The sequence below is a fragment of the Pipistrellus kuhlii genome, unplaced genomic scaffold (genome assembly GCF_014108245.1).
Source record: "Pipistrellus kuhlii isolate mPipKuh1 unplaced genomic scaffold, mPipKuh1.p scaffold_m20_p_2, whole genome shotgun sequence".
In the NCBI taxonomy this organism is placed as follows: domain Eukaryota; kingdom Metazoa; phylum Chordata; class Mammalia; order Chiroptera; family Vespertilionidae; genus Pipistrellus; species Pipistrellus kuhlii.
This window is the reverse complement of record NW_023425515.1, coordinates 94943094-94966998: the sequence shown is the minus strand read 5'-3', so window position 1 is coordinate 94966998 and position 23905 is coordinate 94943094. Positions and strand designations below refer to the sequence as shown.

General features: G+C 38.9%; 1 protein-coding gene across 1 annotated transcript in view; it reads left to right on the top strand.

Annotated features, from left to right (window-relative positions):
- The window catches only part of AGTR1 (angiotensin II receptor type 1), a 51728-nt gene extending 38192 nt beyond the window's left edge, over nucleotides 1–13536 (top strand). Inside the window, exon 3 of the mRNA XM_045584108.1 lies at nucleotides 11297–13536. Coding sequence (XP_045440064.1) covers nucleotides 11343–12422 — 1080 coding nt within the window. The 5' untranslated portion in view covers nucleotides 11297–11342 and the 3' untranslated portion in view covers nucleotides 12423–13536. The remainder of the gene's footprint in view (nucleotides 1–11296) is intronic.
- Nucleotides 13537–23905: the final 10369 nt, after the last annotated feature.

Below are 23905 nucleotides of genomic sequence, written 5' to 3'. Positions count from 1 at the left end.
TTACAAACTGAAGACATGACACTTCACCAGCAAAAGGATGACTTCCTTTGGTGTGATTCATGTTTTATTACAATATTATGGTATTAAACCCTCAATATCTCAGAGGGTGTTTGTACCTGGTCCAGATCTTTCAGTACCCATGCTCTTCAATTACTTTAACTCTGGCTCTTACCTGAGTCAGTAGGTTCTCCCAACTTCCCAGGTGTATCTCACCTGTAATGGATATATGGAGGTGGGTATTGCCCACCTCACTCTAGTTAAAAAAAAAGTCCAGACCTCTTTGAGTAAGCACCAGGGATATTTTACTAGATAACATCCTATTAGATTCCCCTTAATCGCACCAGTCCTGGCTATTTGAAAGAAATACACAGTTTAATAAACTTCACAGTTAAATAAGCTTCTCAAGCTTAGAAGTTTGTCATACTTCAGGTTTTGAAGACTCAAAAGTATCAAATGAAGATATTTCGGTTAAGGGCACTTTTGTTGTTTGTTGGGTTTGCTTTTGCCCATCACTCATGATTATCAATATGTTAGCCAAAGCTGCAAATTAAGATGCCAATAGAGCAGTGATTTTAAAACATTAGCATGCATCAGAATCATCTGGATTTAAACCCAGGTTGCTGGGCCCCACCCACAGGGTCTATAGTGGATCTGGGGTGGGGCCTGAGACTTGTGTTCCTAAGGAATTCCCAGGTGATGGTAATGCTCCTGTTACTAGATGGCTGGTATGGACATGCAGCTGGGTATGTGACCTAATGATGCATATCCAATGAAATGTCCCTAAGTGGTAGTTGGGCATTTGAAGTGAGGCTACTTTCAACTGAGATATGCTGGAAACACAGGTCATACTCTGCATTTTGAAGATTTAGTATAAAAAATGAAAAATATCAATAATTTTTATATTGATTACATTTTGAAATATAGTGTTAAATAAAATATCTTATTCTAATTAATTTCACCTGTTTCTTTTAAACTATTAATGTAGCTACAATGGAAATTTAAATTACATGTGCCTCACATTAGATTTTTTCTAAAAAGCACTTACCTAAAGCACCGGGAAACATAGAGTGGTGGGGAGTAGTGATCTATGTAGGATTAAAATTCCAAAACTCAAAATGCATTTTGGGCCAAAGAAAATATATCTGGCCCAGCCAGTGTGACTTACTGAATGAGTGTCAACCTATGAACCAGGAGGTCACAGTTTGTTTCTTGGTCAGGGCACATGCCTGGGTGTGCCAATCAGTGATTCTCTCTCATCATGGGTGTTTCTATCTTTCTTTCCCTCTCTTTTTCTCTCTGAAACCAATAAAAATATATACATTTTTGTTTTAAATATATCTGTTCGCCAGATTTAGCCTGAGGGCCCCACTTTGTACACAAACAGTTGCTGTCATAAATATCGAATGTAGAAGCTATATAATATCTACAGTTTTACCTTCCTTTTGACATTAAACAAGTGCCTCATTATTATTCTGAAATAAAAGCAGTAAATTATAAACATGGAAATATGCCTACTGTTCATATATACAGAGAACATATTGGTAGTCACTAGAGGGGAGGCAGGGGACAGGGGTAACAGGCAAAATGGATGAATCAAAAGATACAAAAGGGATAAAAAGGTGCAAAGGAGAATCAAAAGATACAAACTTCCAGTTATAAAATAAATAAGTGCTGGCTGATGTATAGCATGGTGACTATCTTATCTAATAAAAGAGTAATATGCAAAGTAAGCATCACACTGCTACACCCACAACCCACACCCACCAGCTAATCAGGATCGAGTATGCAAATTAGCCTAACCAAGATGGCTGTGGCCTTGGAGAGCAGGAGGTAGGCTTGGGTTTCCCTAGCGATGGGAGAAGCCAAGCTTTCCACACACCCAGGCCTTCACTTAACATTACAAAGTTTCAATTACAGAAGATAAATAAATCCCAGCAAAAATGGCATCAGGCACAGAGCTGGAGAGACCAAGAGGCTTGACTTGCTCCCGGAGATGGAGAAGCCAAGCTTTCCTCACACCCTGGCCTGCTTTGGCCTCTGCTTAAGGCTAAAAGTTTCAATTATAGAAGATAAATAAATCCCAACAGAAATGGCTGCCACCACAAAGCGAGCAGAAGGCTTGGCTCCACTACAAATTACAAAGTTTCAATTGTAGAAGATTAAAAAATCCCAGATACCAGGGCCTCTGCTTGGTTTGCCAGGGGGTATGGCTGGACTGAAAACCACTACAGGCCCTCGCCCAGGCCACCCCACCTTTCAAGGGAACCCCCACCCTGAGCCAGGACACCCTTCAGGGCAAACCCATGTACCAGGCCTCTATCCTATCTAATAAAAGAATAATATGCAGATTGACCAGCATTCCAACACAGAAGATGATTGCCCCCATGTGGTCAAAGATCTTGCTCCCATGTGGACACAAGATGGCCACCACAATATGGCCAGCAGGTGAGGGCAGTTGGGAGGGACAGGCCTGCAGAGGAGAGAAGTTCAGAGCAAACAGGCTGGCAGGGGAACATTTAGACATCAATCAGGATGGCAGGGGAGTAGTTAGGGGGTGATCAGGCTGGCAGGCAAAAACACTTACAGGCAATCAGGAAGGCAGGCAAATGAGCAGTTGGGAGCCAGCAGTCCTGGATTGTGAGAGGGCAGTCAGACACCCTTCTCCCCCTACACGAATTTCATGTACCAGGCCTCTAGTCCTATATAATAATCCTATATCATAAGGAGGTAATTGTAAGGTTTGAGGTGCAGGAAACTGACTACCAAGTCATATTAAAGTAAAGTTTATTCCCCAGTAATGAGCGGGACTCATTATGGAGTTAGAGAAATTAGAATTGAAGAAGTGGAAAGAGGAGAAAGAACCCAGCCCGGCTGCCTCCATAGATGAACATGGAGAGAGAAACACGTGGGAGGTCAGGGAGGAGGGAAGGGTCTTTTTGAGGGGAGGAACAGGAAAGGGTTGGACCCAGGGCAGAACAGGAAGGGGTGGGCTCCAGGGCACTTTGGCATACACTGATTGGTGGTTCAATGTCTTGGGGAGGTCTCTGTGGCAGATGCCAGTAATGTCATAACTCTGCCCACCAGTTGGGGGGAGGGAGGATCTGATTGACCCTCATACCCTAGCACAAAATGGCAGCACCCATGTGGTCAAAGATGGTCATCACAAGATGTCCAACAGGGGAGGGCAGTTAGATGTGACAAGGCCTGCAGGGGAGAGCAGTTAAAGGTGACCAGGCCTATAGGGAAGGACAGTTGGGGGTGATCAGGCCAGCAGGAGAGGGCAGTTGAGGGGACCAGGCCAGCAGGGAAGGGCAGTTGGGGGTGATGAGGTATGCAGGGGAGGAAAGTTAGGGGCAATTGGGGCAGGCAGGCAGGTAGGCAGGCGCGTGGTTGGGAGCCAGCCATCCCAGATTGTGAGAGTGATATCTGACTGCCAGAACAGGCGGAGAGAGAATCCACTGGACTAGTATCATAGTGCATATGGTGATAGGGGGAGAGGGGAAAGTGTCCCTCAGCCTAGCCTGCACCCTCTCCAATCTGGGGCCCTTGAGGTATGTCTGACTGTCCGTTTAGGCCTGATTCTGGTGGGATCAGGCCTAAATGGGCAGTCGGATATCCCTCTCACAATCCAGGACTGCTGGCTCCCAACTGCTCTCTTGCCTTCCTTCGTGAATGCCCCTAACTGCTTCTGCCTGCCAGCCTGATCATCCCCTAACTACTCCCCTGCCAACCTGATTGATGCCTAACTGCTCCCCTGCCAACTTGTTTGCCCCTAACTGCCCTACCTGAAGGCCTGGTTCTTCCAACTACCCTCCCCTGCATGCCTGGTCCCTCTCAACTGCCCTCCCCTGCTGGCCATCTTGTGATGGCCATCTTGTGTCCACTTGGGGGCAGGATATTTGACTGCATGGGGGCAGCCATCTTATGTGTTGGAGTGCTGGTCAATTTGCATATTACTCTTTTATTAGATAGGATAGAGGTCTGGTGCATGGGTGGGGACTGGCTGGTTTGCCCTGAAGGGTGCCTCAGATCAGGGTGGGATTTCCTTGGGGCATGGAGTGGTTTGCAGGACACCATGCCCCCAGTGATCCAAGCAGAGGCCCTTGTATCTGGGGTTTATTTACCTTCTACAATTGAAACTTTGTAGCCTGGAGTGGAGCCAATCCTTCTGCTCGCTTTGTGGTGGAGCCATTTCTGTTGGGATTTATTTATCTTCTATAATTGACACTTTTTAGCCTTAAGCAGAGGCCAAAGCAGGCCAGGGTGTGAGGAAAGGTTGGCTTCTCCATCTCTGGGGGCAAGACAAGCCTCTTGGTCTCCCAGATCCATGCTTGACTCCATTTTTGTTGGGATTTATTTATCTTCTATCATTGAAACTTTGTAGCATTGAGTGGAGGCCTGAGCCAGAAGGGCAGGTGGAAAACTTGGCTTCCTCCATTGCCAGGGAAACCCACACCTACTTCCTGCTCTCCATGGCCACAGCCATCTTGGTTTGGTTAATTTGCATACTTGCTCCTGATTGACTGCTGAGTGTAGCTTGTGTGTGTGGTTTGTGGGTGTAGCAGAGGTAAGGTCAAGTTGCATATTATCCTTTTATTAGATAAAATTGTAGTGTATGCTTTTCATTTTGATGTACACTCATGAGCTAATCTGCCTTTACTCTATCACTGATTATTGCCTATGAATAACACAGGAAATGCCTAAGAGGCTCACAGTCTTTGCCCATAAATAGAGTGAAGTCAGCAAGTCTAGATAGAATCCAAACCTATAACCTTGACCTCATTAACCAAGGGTCACAAGTAACTATCCAAATGCTGTGCCAGGAAAACATTCATTTGAGTAAACAGTTAAATTTTTAATGAGGGTGGGGGACAGCACCACCACTATATTATAATTAGCTTATGTGAAGTTCATTAAAAAGTAAAATTATTTTCCTTTCATTTTTAATAAAAACATTTCTTATATTTAATTATGGACTATATCAAATAATTGTGGCATTAATAATATTTATATAGATAATAGACAGATAATTATCTAATTTAATGATTTATCAGGTCATTTCTACTTGGTAAGCCATTATTGCCTTTGTCTTCAAAAGATGTATGCCTATTCAAAAGAAAGATTATGAAATCTCACTGCTAAGAGATTTCTTCAAGCATGTACGAGCTCCTTGAGGATGCACAAGTCTAGAGAAGCTAAGGGACTGATCAAGGTCACCTAGCTAGAGAGTGGGAAAGCCAAAATCAGAACTGGTCTCCTTACATACTGTGCAGGATAATTAGTGGACTATCATTCAAGACCTACTGCAATCAGGACATTGGACAATTTGGGGAAACATATAAAATATATTGAATACTTAATTCTTCTTCATTTAAAATTATTATGTGATTTGTGTAATATTAAAAACCTTAATCTGAAATAAATTGTTATGTGGTCTATAATCTCTAACATAAAACTCACAATTCATGTAACTGTTATAATATCATTGAAATTTTTCTAAAGTCATAAATTAGTGAGTGCTTCCTTTTCTGCCTAATTGCTTTCCTTGTACCCCTTAAAACTGAAATTGAAATTAGATAAGCCATTGTTTCAAAGAAGCAAACTAGAGTGGCTTCAAAGGTGGATCAAGCAGCTGTTGTTGACTAAGAGAGTCCATAAGTGCCACCTTTTTAATTTGTTAAAAAAGAAAGGCCTCCACAGATAAAACAAATAGAATTTGTCCCTTAAGAAACCACAAATAAAAAAGCAATTGTATAGGGCCTCCTAACATACACATTTTCAAAATGTTTAAGGAGATCAGGATAGAAATAGACCTCATAAAATAAGAACAGAAGGTTTAAAAATAAGACCAAGTATATTTGATTGTGGGGGGAGTAAAAACCCTAAAATTTTAATGTTAACTTTTATGATTCAATGAGTTCACAAATAGATAGTGGCTAGCAATTGTTGCCTGTAAAATGCCTCATTCATTACTTGGAGATTGGGAGGAGGGAGGACTGAGAACACAGGAGGAGAAGCAGTTGCTTTCTAAAGTCTGAATTATAAAACAATAGCAATAAAGAGAATGAATTAAATGAGATGGCTTATTGAGATTTCCAGCACTATAAGCAAATGACTTCAAACATTCCCCTATTCTTTTTGAATTTAAGACAGATACTTTGATAGAAGATTATTTCAAAATGTAATTACTTGGTCTTTTAGTTTTCTCTATATTATCATAGAAAATTATGGGTATTTTTTTTCCTTTAGATTGCAGACTCATTAAAAAAAAAAAAAAGAGCTTGTAATGAACAATTTAATTAGATTGGTTTTGGCTTGCCAGAAGCTGAAGAAGATATTAATATTCTAGTCAAAAGTCTTGAGGAAATATTCTTAGAATTTTTTTAAAATCTCCTTCCTTACGCTTGTTTTTAAGAGTTGGAGAAGCTGTCAAGAAATTTCAGGTAACTCCTCCAAAAGCAAACAGTGGGTGGTGTGGCCACCATGAGCCAACCTTGTGTTTGCAGCAGACTGAAAGTTCTCACCTGACTCATGGCAAATTTATTCAGCTGCTCATGATTATTTTTTACTCATACTTTGAAAGAACAGCTTTGTATTTTTAGCCTTTAAATGGCAAGAGAAAGAGTTTATAAATAACAACCCCCTTTTTAAAAAATCACTCATGCTTTCTTGACCCAGAGCTGAGTCAGCATTTGTTTTGCATTAAAAAAATAACAGCAATAATTCCAATAAAACGCATTTATTAAACACAATTCAAAAGATATACCCAGTGATTTCACATTACCTCATTTAATCCCTGCAACGAACATGTGCAATGGGATCACTGTTCCTACAGATGAGGAAAATGATGCTCCTGTTTAGAGATATGGGGTGACATTTGTAAGTGACAGGAAGATTCCATTACAAGTATTTTGCCTCCAAATCTATCTTCTTTTCTACTAGAGAAAGTGGGTGAAAGCTATGGTGAGACTCAAAAGAGGGAGGAGGACCCTCCTGTGTTCTTATCAGCACCCTATCTGCCCATCCCAGACTGGAAGAAGAAATAGGATGAACAAAGTTTAGCAGTTTTCTAGGACTCACAAATTTGTTTTCTAGTAGAACACATCTCTTTCTCCATTAGCTCACCAACACCCAGCATCGTTTCAGCTTCAAAGAGAAAAGAAGCCACTTTTCCCCACCATTTAGCATCAACCTAAGATGGCTGCCAATCACAACTTCCATTTTAACTTCTTTCCCGAGTGCCCTCAGGTAGGGAAGCCAATCAGTGGGAGAAATGAGTGAAGGGGGCCAAAAGTTAAAAGAAGGAAGGAAAAAAGAAATAGGCAATCATTACAAATGATTATGCTAAAAATACACCACAGCAACAAACAAACAGTGCAGACCAGAGAATTCTTTTTCTTGTTTCCTAGGACCTATATCACTTTCCCATCCAGTGAACATCACACCCCAAACCCTTGCCCAGAAGATTGTGCAATATCTTTAAATTGAAAGAGCTGTTTACCATAGATGATAAACAGGCATCTGTAAGAAGAGAAAAGTTCAACTGATGGCACACTCTCTACTCCACCTTGGCTGGCCAGCTGGTTGCCTTCAAGTTCTAACCACTCTGTTTGCCATACATCCTCTGAAGTCCAAGTGCCATCTTCTGTGGGAAGCATCCCTGACCACTTCCCTACCCCACCCCCACCACCACTAGGTTGGGTCAATAGTAAATACAGAGCATTCAATAAGCCTCTTATATGGTTAAATATTCAATACATTGGAGATAATTTAGTGTTTAAGGCTCCTATGCATCCAGCTAGACTCAAGTGATGGAGAAGTGTGACTATTCACCTAGCACATAATAGGTTTTCAGTGTATATAAGATGATGAATAAATAACTGCCCACTGAAGGCACTATTTGCATTTCCTGCTTCTCTGTCTATCATCCTGCCATTTCCCTCTGCTGTTTCCATCATTCAAAATTCATCTCCTCTTTCCTCCACCCCCAAGTATAAGGCAACTTGTTTCCTTACTAGGTAGTTATTTATATAAACATTTATGTAAACTTTTCTTCTGATTAATATATTCAATGCTATGTCCAGAGTTTCTCAAGTGATAAGCTCATTAAAATTATAAATCCTCACTAAAATTACTAGGGATGCTCCCCTAGCTGTTCAGAATAACTTTCACATATTAAATATTAGCCTATCTGGATTGATGGGAATTGAAGGAATGGCTGACCTCAGACTGGGAAGGAATTATTGTCCAAAACTATGTTTATAAATTGGTCCTCTCAAACACAAATTTTTCCCAGAGAAATTCTTTTATAAGTGATGGTTACAGTTCCAGCCTCTTCAATAAAATTCCACTCACTCTAGACACAGGACTAATGAACTCAACCTGAGTTGTGTGCCCTCAAAGTAGGGCCAAGAGAGGAAAGAAGAAAGAGGAGAGCACCCAAGTTCAGGGCACCCAAAGGATCCTAATGCATCAAGTTTAATTTTTCCTATCTTTTGTGCCCAAGCTGAAACAAATATTTACCTCTTCCCTGATTTTCAGTTATGAAGTTCACCCAATCTGCTTTTAATCTTTGATATTCTTTAGCCTTGACATTTCCAATGTTTTCCTAGGAAAAATCCAACTAATTTCAACTAGATGTTAGGAGAGCAAATAAGTAAATTAATCCACTTAAGGTAAAAATGATTGCCAGCACATGTACCTTTAATATAGCATTTAATTTTCAATAGAGAATATTTGTTTAATAAAATGAATTTATATTTCTAAGTTGGCATAATTTTAATAATTATAGTAAAATGAACTGAAAATCAGCAAAGTGTAAGAAAATCTCCTGGGTAAGGAGGAAATGAGTCCTACCTCCCTGAGAAACTGGCCCTAATTTCTTTGAAATTATTTTTTCTTTTCATCTTTTATTTGTAAACTATGTATTTCAAAAAGTTCTAAAGGCTTTTTGTTATTGTTGTTGTGTGTGTGTTTTGGTTTGGTTTTTGTTTATGTTTCTCATTCAAATGAAGCCCAGTTCGTCTTTGAATATTTTCTATGAGATTGTTGGAAAGCAGAATGTAAATTGACTTCATTAGCCCCATAGAAATTAGTCTTAGTGCTCTATAGTATTAGCTTTTAGGTTATATGCTATTCATTCACTCACTTGTGCACTCACTTTCTCTTCATCAGACATTCAGCACATGCCTCCTTGGAATATGCCTGGGCCTAAACTGGTAGGCCTTGACAAACCAGTGGAAAATACATTATTAACAGACCATTATCATATAGTGTCAAAACCTGCATCCAAAATACCAAAGCCACTCAAAATGGAACAGCCAATTGCCCAGAAAAGTTAGGAAGGCTCCCCTGAAGAGGTGACTATTTGCCTGTTTGTGAACGCTAAGCTTTTATGAATGAAAAGGGCAATGGGGGACTTAGATTACATAAGGCTAAATGAAAAGGAGAAGTTAATGAGGTCATGGAACCAGAAACTTGGATGGGGAGAATAACTGCATCTATGGGAGAGTAGCCACTTAAGAATTGCTTTCTTCCCAATGTTATCTCTTAAAATCTTCTCTCATCTTTTCTACAACACTTTACACACAAATGGATACTGCCTTATTGTTCAGCTCTCCTGGATGGTACACAGACCTATCCTGGGCAGACTAGTAATGTCTTATTCCTGTCCCTCATATTGGCCACTACACTTTGCTATAAGAGAAATATGTAGCCATGCTCACCCAGGGACCTGCTCTTGGTGCAGCAATAGGATCTTGACCCAATACCACTGCTCTGCCTGGCCAACTTTACCTGTGCCCAATGCTGACCTTCTCCACAAAGATGCCTGTGCCACCTCCTGTGATGTTACCCTCACAACATTGTCAGCCTCCCTCTCAAGGGTTTTCTGATGGATTCTTATGTAGGGCTGAGTAGGTTGATTTTCTAAATCACATGAATGAATAGCTTTATTGTTGATTACATAAAATATTTAAGCAAATATTTGCAGAAGTCTTTATAGAGTCCTTTTCTGAGCATCTTATTCCTCCCAGAATCCTAAAGAACTGCTACTATCTCAAGCCCCCACAAAAGACATGTTGATAATCCTGATTTCATCTATTCATTTGTGATCCTTGTTATACAGATGGTTAATGTTTAAGTTAATTCCAGAAATGGATAGAAAGGTTAGGAGATTCAGAACATGTGCAAGACTGAGTTGCAAGTTAAAGAATGTGGTTACTGACTGTAGTGGCCTGAAAAATAATGGAAAGAATACTATTCCCTCTCTCTTCTCCCCTCTTACATCAATTTCCATAATCACCAATACCTCATAAACCTAGAGATAGCTCTTCTGACCACTTAAGGGTGGGGGAGAGGGTGGCTGATCATTTTTATACCTAGGTAAAGATTGTGAGATTAAATAATTTGTTTAAAAAATAAGTACAGAAGTGTCACACTTTTGAGATTAAAGACAAATTAAATTAATTGACCTTGTTTACCTCAAGAAAAACTCAAGTCTGTCATGACTAATTTAATTCAGTAATATTTTCTGAGATTCAGATTGTTTTTAAATCAATTTTAATTTATTTACTTCTAGAAAAAAATGCACACAAACGATCTAGAGATCATTTTATTCACATAGAACCCTACTTCTACTTGTCTGGAGGATATTATCACTTTCCAGGAAATTAATATGCTCTCAAAATTAACTTGAATGTACAATGTAAACTTTATTCACAGTTTTTCTCTAGGAAATAGGTGTGACAAGCCAGTTCAGCCAGGTTTGGTGAACATGAGAGGGAGCGATGAATGATTTAGAAAAGAGAGACAAGAGAATGAAAGCTGGGTCTGTGTATGATGCTGTCCTCTCTGATGGAGAGCTAGTGACAGCACCATGGCCTGTAAGCCATCTCTTTATTTTATAGTCAGATTCCACAAGGAAAAGTAAGGGCACAGTTACAATGTTCTCATGGGTTTCAAATCTACTCAATTATATGCACCTGAACTCTATCATACCCACATCACTCAGGTACATGGGCCCAAATGTTCGGACCATAGTTTCAAGCTTACAACTATAGCTTTTGGCTATAATTGTGCAGGGAGGGCTCTGCCCTCCAAGCTGAGAAGACTGTGCCCTTTCATTAGTCCAAGGCTTGAACCTGTCCAAACACTGTAGCCACTCTCCACAATATGATCTAGTTTTTTTCTCCTAAAATCAAAGTTGAGTTACTGTACTTATGACTGAGAACTAAAAATACTCATTTATTACCGAAAGTTAATTCATTTTTACCTTTCCATTTTTATTTTTTTCCAGGTACACTGGCATTAGTATCTGATATTAATTAACCCAGAAGGTCAAAATGATCTTCAATTCTTCCACTGAAGATGGTATTAAAAGAATACAAGATGACTGTCCCAAAGCTGGACGACACAATTACATATTTGTCATGATCCCTACTTTATACAGCATCATCTTTGTGGTAGGAATATTTGGAAACAGCTTGGTGGTAATTGTCATTTACTTTTACATGAAAGTGAAGACTGTGGCCAGTGTTTTTCTTTTGAATTTAGCGCTAGCTGACTTATGCTTTTTACTGACTTTGCCACTGTGGGCTGTCTACACTGCTATGGAATACCGTTGGCCCTTTGGCAATTACCTATGTAAGATCGCTTCAGCCAGTATCAGTTTCAACCTCTATGCCAGTGTGTTTTTACTCACATGTCTAAGCATTGATCGCTACCTGGCTATTGTTCATCCAATGAAGTCCCGCCTTAGGCGCACAATGCTTGTGGCCAAAGTCACCTGCATCACTATTTGGCTGCTGGCTGCCTTGACCAGTTTGCCAACTATAATCCACCGAAATGCATATTTCATTGAAAACACCAATATCACAGTGTGTGCTTTCCATTACGAATTCAAAAACTCAACCCTCCCCATAGGGCTAGGCCTAACCAAGAATCTACTGGGTTTCTTATTTCCTTTTTTGATCATTCTTACAAGTTATACTCTTATTTGGAAGGCCCTAAAGAAGGCGTATGAAATTCAGAAGAACAAACCAAGAAATGATGATATTTTTAAGATAATTATGGCAATTGTGCTTTCCTTTTTCTTCTCGTGGGTTCCCCATCAAATATTCACTTTCTTGGATGTTCTGATTCAACTGGGCATCATACATGACTGTAAAATCATAGATATTGTTGACACTGCCATGCCCATCACTATTTGCATAGCTTATTTTAACAATTGCCTTAATCCTCTCTTCTATGGCTTTCTTGGCGAAAAATTTAAAAAATATTTTCTCCAGCTTCTGAAATACATGCCCCCAAAGGCCAAGTCCCACTCAAGTCTTTCCACAAAAATGAGCATGCTTTCCTACCGCCCCTCAGATAATGGAAACTCCTCCACCAAAAAGCCTGCCCCGTGTATTGAGGTTGAGTAAGACACTTGAAACCTGTCTGTGATGTAATCTTGTGGAAAAAGAAGCAAGAGAAGCATTTCTCTACAGCACTTCTCTACCAAATAAGCATCAGCTACTTTTCAGAAACTTGAGAAGAAAGCGAATTATGTGGACTGAACTGATTTTCTAAAGCTCTGAACAAAAATTTTCCTTTGCAACAAAATTAAGCAAAGCCACATTTGTCACATTTTGCATAAGATAGATGATGGCTGTTCAAAGGCCAATGTCAGAAACTGGATAACTGCATTGATTTGGAAACATTTTACTGGTGGAAATGCCATCTCCCCAGCCTGCTCTTGTTCTCCTATTTTTCATTTCCATGTAAAAGTGTTTAGAATATGTTAAACCTTTAGAAGAGCAGCAGGAGATCAGGGCTCAAACTTGCTCTCCCTAGTGTCCAAAAGGCAGTAAAACTTTTGTGTTTAGCCATTAGTAACTGTGGTTCACTTGCACCTGCTACCACACATCACATTACTACAAAGACTTGCTAAGCAGTGGTTGTAGTTTCAAAACTTGCAAAATTCAACCATTGTCTTACTGATTCATACTGCCAAAACATGCCAGCCAAATGGCTTATTTGTATAATGCTGTTACTAAAGTCATCTATAAAAGTAAAACTACTTATAAAGATGTTAACTCTTGCCCCAGGTCATAGTGTCTTTCTAGTCACTACTTTCGTTTCATATGTGAGAAGTATATACATTTTATTTTTAGTAAAAAGATTATATATCATAAAATATGCCTTACTGTTTTTAAAAAGTATATATTCTACCTATATATGTATATGTACATCTATATCTCTAAATTGTTGTTACTTTATTAAAATCTGGTAAACTTATATTTACATTAAAATAAAATAATTTTATTGTAATAAATTTCATCTTCATTTCTTAAAAGATTTCACCTTCATTTTTTAAAAGAGATGTTGATTTATTTTTAAAACAAGAGAACCATGAATAAGAACAAACATGTTTCAACTTAAATTTTGATACAGCTGATGGTTTAGTCCTGTTGGTTATAGATGTTATATCCTGTCATTGAAATGATAAGGAATACATTTCATTCTACTGAACAGCATGGAATAAATACCTGATTTTGAATTTTCCCAAGTTTTTTATGTAACAAAGAAACTCATTCCTTATAACACTACACTAATACATTATTTGACACATTTTTAATGTTAGGATTTTTCTAATTAGATACATGATCACTGTAAGAAATGTATATAATATAGACAAGCATACAAATAAGTCATTTATAGATATTTCACTCAAAATTACCATTTTTAATCCTTTGGTGCATTTTCTTTTACTTTTTTTTATTCATTATATACTCATCCTATCTAATAAAGAGGGAATATGCTAATTGATCATCATACCCTCACAAAGATGGTGGCACTCACAGCCACAAGATGGTGGCACCCAGTCCCCTCTGATTGCTCATTTCCACCAGAAGGTAGGCATGTGACACTGCCTGGCCTGCCCCCAGGTGGGTCAGGCTGCTCCATGCAACTGCTTCCGGAGTCCCCCAGTCCTCTCAGCGCCCCCCCCCCCCCCAGCCACCCAGGGCCAGCCCAAGGTGCAGGCAAGCCTTGGATGTCGGCTGCCCAGCTACTCAGGGCCACCCAAGACTCAGGTAATCAGGGTCAGCCAAGGCTTGTGCTGTTTCTAGTGGCAGCAGCAGAGGTGTGATGGGGGCATTGCCTTCCCCTGATCTCTGGGTCACCTCTCACCCCTGAGGGCTCCTGGACTGAGAGAGGGCAGACCGGGCTGAGGAAATCACCCTCCAATACATAAATTTTCATGCACCAGGCCTCTAGTACATATATAAATCATGATATTGGAGTCATAATGTGTATAGTATTTTATATACAGCTTTGCACTAAGTATCCTAACATAGTAGATTGTCATTACATTAAATATCTTTCTAGGAGCAAGAAAATGACAGAAGAATAGACAGACATGTTCCAAGTCTTATCCTGGAGGAGAAAGAAAGAATAGCTGAGGTTAGCCCAGGGAGTGTATGTTAGCAAGCTAAGGGCCAGCTAAACTCCAGGAGAAGATCTGGGACTGCTAGACAGGGTTCCCCTGACCTGATAGCCCCCTCTGGAGCTGGGTCCCCTTCTGGAGCTAAGGGCTCAGATGGAGAAATTGCGCCATCTTGAAAGGGAGAGTGAATCTTATCAGAAGCCTAAAATCCACATCTGCAGCAACCACCAAACAGCTGGGAGCCCCAGAATACCTGTCCCCAATTGGCACAAACATGCAGATTCAAAGGAGCTCTTCACTCTACCACAGAAAGGTCAGATTTCACCAGGGATAAAGTTCAGCCTCTGGTGGAAGAGAGAAACTCGTGCACTGTGGGAGCTGGAAGACCAGGGAAGTCTGTGCCTAGAAAAGTCCATGGCTATTGGGGCTAGCATGATCCATGAATGTGAAAGGGGATCCTCAGAACTGCTAACAGGGATCTCTAAAAAGTAACCCATTTTGATCAGATGCGGAGGCACAGCCTAAGAATTTCAGAGATGAGCTGGCTGCTAAGACTTTTGCTTTTTCCTCTACATTTCTTTGCTTCTGATTACTAAGCAAGGATCACCCAGTTGGGGACACCGTGGGAGACTAAAGGGTGAAGTTGTTTTTCTGGAACCTGGGGATCAGAGCTGTGAGTGACCATCAGAGAGCCAGCTCTGAGACAGCCCACCTACATAAATTGGTATTGAGTGCCACAAGGAAAGAAGGCTAGAGAGGCCATAGAGACCCGGAATTCAATCCAGAAACACTGCCACCCAGGGGCTGAATCACAAATTGACTCTTGTGTAATCAAAAATAAAGGAATACAAGAAATTAAGACACCACCTGCTTAAAAATCAGGACTGGCTTATAATACTGAGGAGCAGTGGAATGCAGGGAACTGCAATACTGTCCAGACTGGAAACAGGCATGCCAAACAGAACAATAGAGGAAGTGAATGACCTTCACTACTGCACATTTTATTTTTTTATTTTGTATTTTAATTTTTGTTTTCATTTTTTGCATCTTTTACTTAAGAAACTATTTTTTTCTTTTTTCCTCACTTAATTTTACCTTTTTAATTATTACATTTTTATTTTCAATCAGCACTATACTACTATTTTACCATCTTTTTTAAAAGGGTCATTTTATTTTCACATTATTTTACTTTGGGATTGGTGTTCTACATTCTACTTTCATCTTGCCTTTAGCATCATTTTACCCTATCTCAACTCTACATTTATGCCATCACTCTCTTCCTAACCTTTCCCCATTTGGTGTCTTATTTCTCTTATCCCTTTCCTGCTTTAGATTTTCCCTATTCTTTCTGTTTACCCCTGCTAAAATTTAACCCTACTTATACATTGAATTTGCAATCCCCTGTTCCAAGTCAATACACACCTTTCTCTTCTGTCTTAACTATACAAAATATTGTTTTTATCTCTGTCCTTTTGTTGTTGTTTGCTTGAATGTTGATTATATCAATTTTTATGCTTTTTTGTGAGATTATTTTACTTATTCATTTTTTGATTGTTTACTTTGTTTTTGTTTATTCTTTAATTCTGGCTTGATATTTGTTGGTGTTGTAGTTTTTATTAATATCTAGGTTTTTGTTGCTGGCATTTGCTGTGATTAGTGGTTGTTCTATTGCAGTTTTCTCCCCAAATATATAATTTGTTCCCCTTTTCTCTCTTAGTATCATTATTGCCTTTCTTACTTTTTCTTTTCCTTTTTTCAATTTCATTTTGACACTTCTTCCCCCCCACTTCTTTCTTTTTACTATTCTTCTTTCTCTCCTATCTCCTAATTGGCCTTTCTCTGGTGGTCACGTTTGTTGGAGGTTATTACTATCATGAATACATTTCTGTGCAGTGCCTTGTGTGTTGTACATGGTTGTGTTGTATTTTGTGCCTTTAAATTAACACAGACGAGAGAGAACTACATAACTAGATATCTGGAGAAGAGAGACCATGGGAAGACAAAGAAACAGCCCGCATATGAAAAAAAGCAGGCATCACCAGAAAAGGAAGCAAAAGAATTAGAGGCAATAAACTTATCAGAGAAAGAATTCGGAGAAATGGTCATAAAAGAATGACTGAAAAGAATGAAAGACAAATTTGACAATATGAGTAAGAACCAAGAGGAAATTAAAAATTATATTGCTGCTGTAAAGAACTCAATAGAAAGCACCAAGAGTAGACTAGAAGAAGCAGAGGACTGCATCAGTGAGCTAGAAGACAATATGAGAAAAAATATCCACGTAGAGTAGCTTCTGGGAAAAAAATTAAAAAGCAGGAGAGCCTAAGGGAACTTTGGGACAACATGAAACAAAACAACATCCACATAATATGGGTTCCAGATGGAGAGTAAACTGAGCAAGAAATAGAAAACTTGTTTGAAGAAATGACACAAAACTTCCCTGATAAAAAGAAGAAAAAACACATACAAATCCAAGAAGCTCACAGAGTCCCTAGCAAAATGAACCACAAAAGACCAACACCAAAGGACATTGTAATTAAATTGGCAAACACCAACCACAAACTAAGAATCTTAAAAGCTGCCAGAGAGAGACAGAAATTTACATACAAAGAAACTCCCATCAGACTAGCAACTGATTTCTCAATACAAACTCATGAGGCAAGAAGGGAATGGAATGAAATATACAAAGTCATGCAATGGAAGGGTCGGAATCCAAGAATATTATACTCAGAAAGGATATCAATCAAAATTGAAGGTGAAATCAGGAGCTTTTTATATAAAAAAGGACTAAGGGAATTTATCACCACCAAAACAGCAATTCAAGAAATGCTAAAGGGTCTGCTGTAAAAAAAAGAAATAGGAAGCAAAGAAGGAACACGGGGGTAAAAAATTAAAATGGTAACAAATAAGTAGCTATCAATAATAACTTTAAATGTAAATGGATTAAATGTCCTAATCAAAAGACATAGGGTAATGAATTGGATAAGAAAAAAGACCCATGTATCTGCTGTCTACAAGAAAAACACCTCAGAAAAAAAAGACACACACGCAGACTGAGGGTGAAGGCAAATGGAAATTAAAAAAAGGCTTGGGTAGCAATACTTACATCTGACAAATTATATATCAAAGTGAAGGACATAACCAGAGATCAGGAAGGCCACTTCATGATACTAAAGGGAGTAATCAAACAAGAGGAAATAACTCTGGTAAACATATATGCACCCAATACAGGAGCACCCAAATACATGAAAAAACCTCCTGGAGGATATCAAGGGAGAGATTAACAGCAACACAATCATAGTAGGAGATTTTAATACGCCACTATCACCATTGGACAAATCCTCTAAACAAAAAATCAGCAAAGAAACATCAATCCTAAATGACTCACTTGACCAAATGGAATAAATTGACATCCTCAGAATATTTCACCCCAAAGCCACAGAATATACATTCTTCTCAAGTGCACATGGGTCATTTTCAAAGATAGACCATATCTTGGGACATAGGCAAAGTCTCTTCAAATTCAAGAAGATAGAAATCATATCAAGGTTCTTCTCAGATTACAGTGCCATAAAATTTGAAATCAACTACAATAAAAACAATCCAAAGAAATCAAACACATGGAGACTAAACAGCATGACATTAAACAATGACTGGGTTACCAGTGAGATTAAGGAAGAAATAAAAAAACATCATGGCAAAAATGACAATGAAAACACAACAATCCAAAATCTATGGGACACAACTAAAGCAGTCTTGAGAGGGAAGTTTATAGCTCTACAAGCCTACTGCAAAAAATAAGAAACAATTTCTTACTTTTTGAGTTAACCCTCTAACTCAAAAAGTTAAGAAAAAGAACAACAAAAAAATCCTAGTGTGAGCAGAAGGAAGGAAATAATAAAGATCAGAGCAGAGATAAATGACATAGAGACCAAAGAAACAATTTTAAAAAATCAATAAAACCAAGAGCTGGTTCTTTGAAATGATAAACAAGATTGGTGAACATCTAGCCAGGCTCACCAAGAAGCAGAGAGAGAGAGGATCCAAATAAGCAAAATCAAAAATGAAAGAGTTGAAATAACATCAGACCACACAAAAATACAAAGGATTGTTAAAAAATATAATGAACAACTCTATTCCTAAAAGCTGGACAACCTGGAGGAAATGGACATATTCCTAGAAAAATATAAACTTTCAAAACTCAATCAGGAAGAATCTAATCAGCTCAATAGGACATTAATGATGAAATTGAAGCAGTGATCAAAAGATTTGGGCAAACAAAAGCCCAGGGCCAGATGGCTTCAAAGGAGAGTATTACCAAACATTCAATGAATAACTAAAATCTGTCTTCCTCAGACTATTCCAAAAAAATTCAAGAGGAAAGAACTCTTCCAAGCTCCTATAAAACCAGCATCACCCTAATACCAAAACCAGATAAAGACAACAAAATGAAAAAGAATTACAGGCCAATATCCCTCATTAACATAGATGCCAAAGTCTTCAACAAAATTTTAGCAAATTGGAGGCAGCAATAAATATGATGCATCACATAAACAAATTGAGAGGTAAAAATCAAATAGTCATATCAATCTATGCAGAAAAAGCATTTGACAAAATTGAACACTTTCTTGATAAAAACTCTCAACAAGGTGGGAATAGAAAGATCATACTTTAACATAATTAAAGCTGTATATGATAAACCCACAGCAAACATCATACTCAATGGGCAAAAACTAAAACTATTTCCCCTAAGAACAGGAACAAGACAGGGATGCCCACTTCCACCACTCCTGTTTGACATAATACTGGAAGCATTAACCATTGCAATTAGACAAGAAAAAGAAATAAAAGGCATTCAAATTGGAAAAGAAGAAGTAAAGCTGTCTTTATTTGCAGATGACATGATATTGTATATATAAAAAAAGACTCCATCAAAAAACTAATAGACTTAATAAATGAATTTGGCAATGTAGCAGGATACAAAATTAACTCCAAGAAATCTATGGCCTTTCTTATTGAACTTACAGAAAGAGAGACTAAAAAAGCAAGTTATTTACCATCACACAAAAAAATTAAAAGATACCTAGGAATAAATTTAAATAAGGAGGTAAAAGACCTATGCACGGAAAACTATAGGACAGTGAAAAAAAAGATAGAAGAGGACGTAAACAGATGGAAGAACATACCATGTTCATGGATTGGTAGAATCAACTTAATTAAAATCTCCATAATACCCAAAGTAATCTATAGGTTCAATGCACTCCCCATTAAAATATCAAGGGCATATTTTACAGACCTAGAAAGAACTCTCCAAAAATTCATCTGGAATTAAAAAAAAAAAAAAAAAAAAAAAAAAAAAAAAAAAAAAAAAGACCCCAAATAGCCACAGCAATCCTGAGAAAGAAGAATGAAGTAGGAGGGATCTCAATACCAGATTTCAAGCTGTATTACAAAGCCAATGTTTTCAAAACAGCCTGGAACTGGCATAAGAAGTGACATATAGATTAATGGAATAGAATAGATAATTCAGATATCTACCCAAACCACTATTCTCAATTAATATTTGACAAAGGAGGCATGAACATACAATGGAGCCAAGTCAGTCTCTTCAATAAACGCTGTTGGGAAAATTGGACAGATACATGCGAAAAATGAAACTAGATAACCAACTTACACCATACACAAAAATAAACTCAAAATGGATACTGGGCTTAAACATAAGACATAAGACGGGAAACCATAAAAATATTAGAGGCATCCACAGGCAGCAAAATCTCAGACATATGCAGAAAGAACTTGTTCACTAATACTGCCCCTAGGGCAATGGAAGCTAAAGAGAAAATAAACAAATGGGACTACATCAAAATAAAAAGCTCTTTTACAGCAAAAGAAACCATCAACAAAACAACAAGAAAGCCCACTGTATGGGAGAACATACTTGCAAATGTTATCACTGATAAAGGTTTAATCTCCAACATCTACAGACAGCTTATACTATTTAATAAAAGGAAGATAAATGATCCAATATAAAAATGGTCAATGATCCTAAATAGAATCTTTTTGAAAGAAGACAGAAGGAAGGCCAAGAGGCACGTGAAAACATGCTCAAATTCACTAATTATCCCAGAGATGCTAATCAAAAGGACAATGAGGTATCATCTTATACCTGTTAAAATGCCCAACATCAACAAATCAACAATCGACAATGTTGGTGAGGATGCAGATGAACAAGGAACTGTCCTGCACTGCTGGTGGGAATACAGACTGATGTAGCCACTGTGAAGAACAGTATGGAGTTTCCTCAAAAAATTTAAAATGGAACTCCCATTTGACCCAGTAATCCCACTTCTAGGAATATATCCCAAGAAACTAGAAACACCAGTCAGAAAGGATATATACACCCCTATGTTCATAGCAGCTCAAGCTACAATAGCTAGAATTTGGAAACAGTCATGGTGCCCATCAGCAGATGACTGGAATAGAAACTATGCTGCATCTACACAATGGAATACTATGCTGCCATAAAAAGAAGAAATTCTTTTTTTAATATATATTTTATTGATTTTTTACAGAAAGGAAAGGAGATAGATACAGAGTAGAGAGTTAGAAACATCAAAGAGAGAGAATCATCAATCAGCTGCCTCTTGCACGCCCCCAACTGGGGATGTGCCTGCAACCAAGGTACATGCCCTTGACCGGAATTGAACCCAGGACCTTTCAGTCTACAGGCCGACGCTCTATCCACTGAGCCAAACAGGTTTTGGCAAAAAAGAAGAAATTCTTACCATTTACAGCAACCTGGATGGAATTGGAGAACATTATGCTAAGTAAAATAAGCCAGTTAATGAAAGAAAAATATCACACAATATTACTCATTTGTGAATAATAAAGAACATTATAATCTGATAAACAAAAGATAGATACAAAGACAGTAAAGCATCAAACAGATTGTCAAATTACAGTGGGAAGGTTAGGGAGAGGAGGGGGAGATAAGAGATCAACAGAAGGATTTGTATGCATGCATATATGCATAACGAATGGACGAAAAAATCTGGGTGTGAGCATGTATGGGAGTGGATTGGGAGAGGGCAATGTAAGTTATGTATACATATAATACCTTAATTTTAAAAATGAAAAAAATGTTTGAGAAAAAAATAAATTAAAAAAATATTTTTCTAAAACATTTAAAAAATTGTATATCATTATAAAATACTGACATATCCTAATATAGTTAGCTAATCTCCAAATTAGATCACCTATCTTGTTTTCTGTTTTTCTGTTTTTAGTATCATAAATTGCACTGTGATGAACATTCAAGTATATGAATCTGATAAATTACATATGATATTCTCCTAGAAGAGGTACAACTATATATACAGATATAAACATTTTTAATATTCTTAATACATATTGCCAAATACTTTCCAGGGAACTTTAACAGTTACAATACCAGCAACCAAGCATGAACATATATAACCTCAGACTTGGTAGCATAAAATATTGACTAGATTTCAGCAGAAAGGGAAACTTTACTGCAAAGACCCAAGTGCCACAAGTAGGGAGGGAACTTCCCTGAAAAAAGCGATGTGGCATTTCCTCTGTCCATGGGCAGTGCCTCATTCTTCTCCCTGGAGGTCTTTGCTGCTCCTGCAGATCACACAGACAAAGCTGAATAGACAGTGGTCAAAGGATGGGATGGTATAAAAAGTGACTAATAGCATGTGGGTGACTGGGCCATTCAGAGAGTCCTTAGTGGGCTGGGCAGAATCTCCACAAAGCAGCCCATCACATACATTCACATTCCCAAGGATAGAGTTATTTTCTGAATGATTATAATTACACATGCCTCATATTATTTTCCTTTTATATATATTTTAAATTTCACTAGCATAATACCAGCCCCTCACTCCAAAGGTCCTTTATAATTTTCACAAATGATTGCCTCTAAAACATAAATTCCAGTTCATCCCAAACTTATTGTTTTAAAATCTCTCCAAGTCAGCTTAATGACAGTTCTTTTATTGTCCAAGTATCTTAATCCAAGTGATTATAACTATTATAAACCATTAGGTAAGTTGTAGTTGATAGGATTTCTGGTAAATAATTGTATTTAGATACCCTCTATCTAATGTATTTATTAACTGGGGTGAATGACATTTCAAGTTTTGTTTTCTTTTTTATTTTATCAAACTTGGGGACCAGTGCATGAATTCATGTACCTTGAAAGAAACTGAGACAGAGGCTGCAGTGGGCACAAGAGCAGATCTCAGCCCATCTTCTGCACCCCCACCCAGACCTTCCCACAATTGTCCTCCAGTACCCAGTGCTGATGACTCTGGCCCTGCTTGCACCACTGTTGGCAAGGAGCAATTGAGGCCAGTGCCAGCAGTGGGTGCAAGTGGCCCTCAGGAGCAGCAGTAGGTGGAAAAGACCTCAGGGGCAATTGGGGCTGGCAGCCACAATTGATGGTGCTGAGTGATCAGGATGGGTGCTGAGTGATCAGGATGGGTGCCAGATGCCAGCAGCAGGTGCGACTGATAGTGGGTGCAACTGGTGCTGTCGTCAACAGCGGGTGCAAGAGGCAGCTGCCAGCCCCAATTCCCCTTCAGCAGCAGGGGGAGGTGGAGAAGTCCTGAGGGGATATCAGGGCCAGTAACAGGTGCAAATGGCAGCCGTTGCAAGCAGCAGCTTCAGCAGCAGCAGCAGTGTGAGTGGGCCAGTGCCAACAACAGGTGTGAGTGCCTGGAGGGAACATGGCATGCAGGAGCAAAGAATTTTTAGTAACCAGTAGAGGCTTGTTCCAATGACAGTGACCAGAACCCTGCCTTTGTCTGGCGCCCCTGCTCACTGCTCTACCATCCCACCACAGCCAATGCCCTGCCATGCTCTGCTGCCTGCTGACAACACCCACTATGTTTTGCTTTTACCCCCTGGTGGTCATCGCACATCATATGACCAGTTGTTCAGTTGTTTGGTTGTTCCACTGTTTGGTATATTTGCATATTACTCTTTTATTATATAGATGCCATTGTGATTTTCACCATTCCACTTTATGAAATAGATATTCATAACTCCAATAACTGATCTTGCCTTTTTGAGATTAATATTAAAATTAAGACTACTTACCAAAATTATAAGATGGGATGTTATTATTTACTAGAGGCCTGGTGCACAAAATTCATGCATGGGGGAGGGAGTCCCCTCAGCCCAGCCTGAACCCTCTCCAATCCAGGACCCCTTGGGGGATTCCCGATCACCTCTAACGACCTTTGCCTACCAGCCTGATCACCCCTAACTGCCCCCCCACCAGGCTGATAGCCTCCAATTGCCCCCCCCCCCCCGCTGGCCAGGTTGCCCCTCACTGCCCTTCTCTGCAGGCCTGGTTGCCACTCACTGCCCCCCTCACTGCCTCCACTGCCAGCCTGGTCAGTGGAGGGTGTCATGACCAATTTTCATGTTACCCTTTTTTAAATTTTT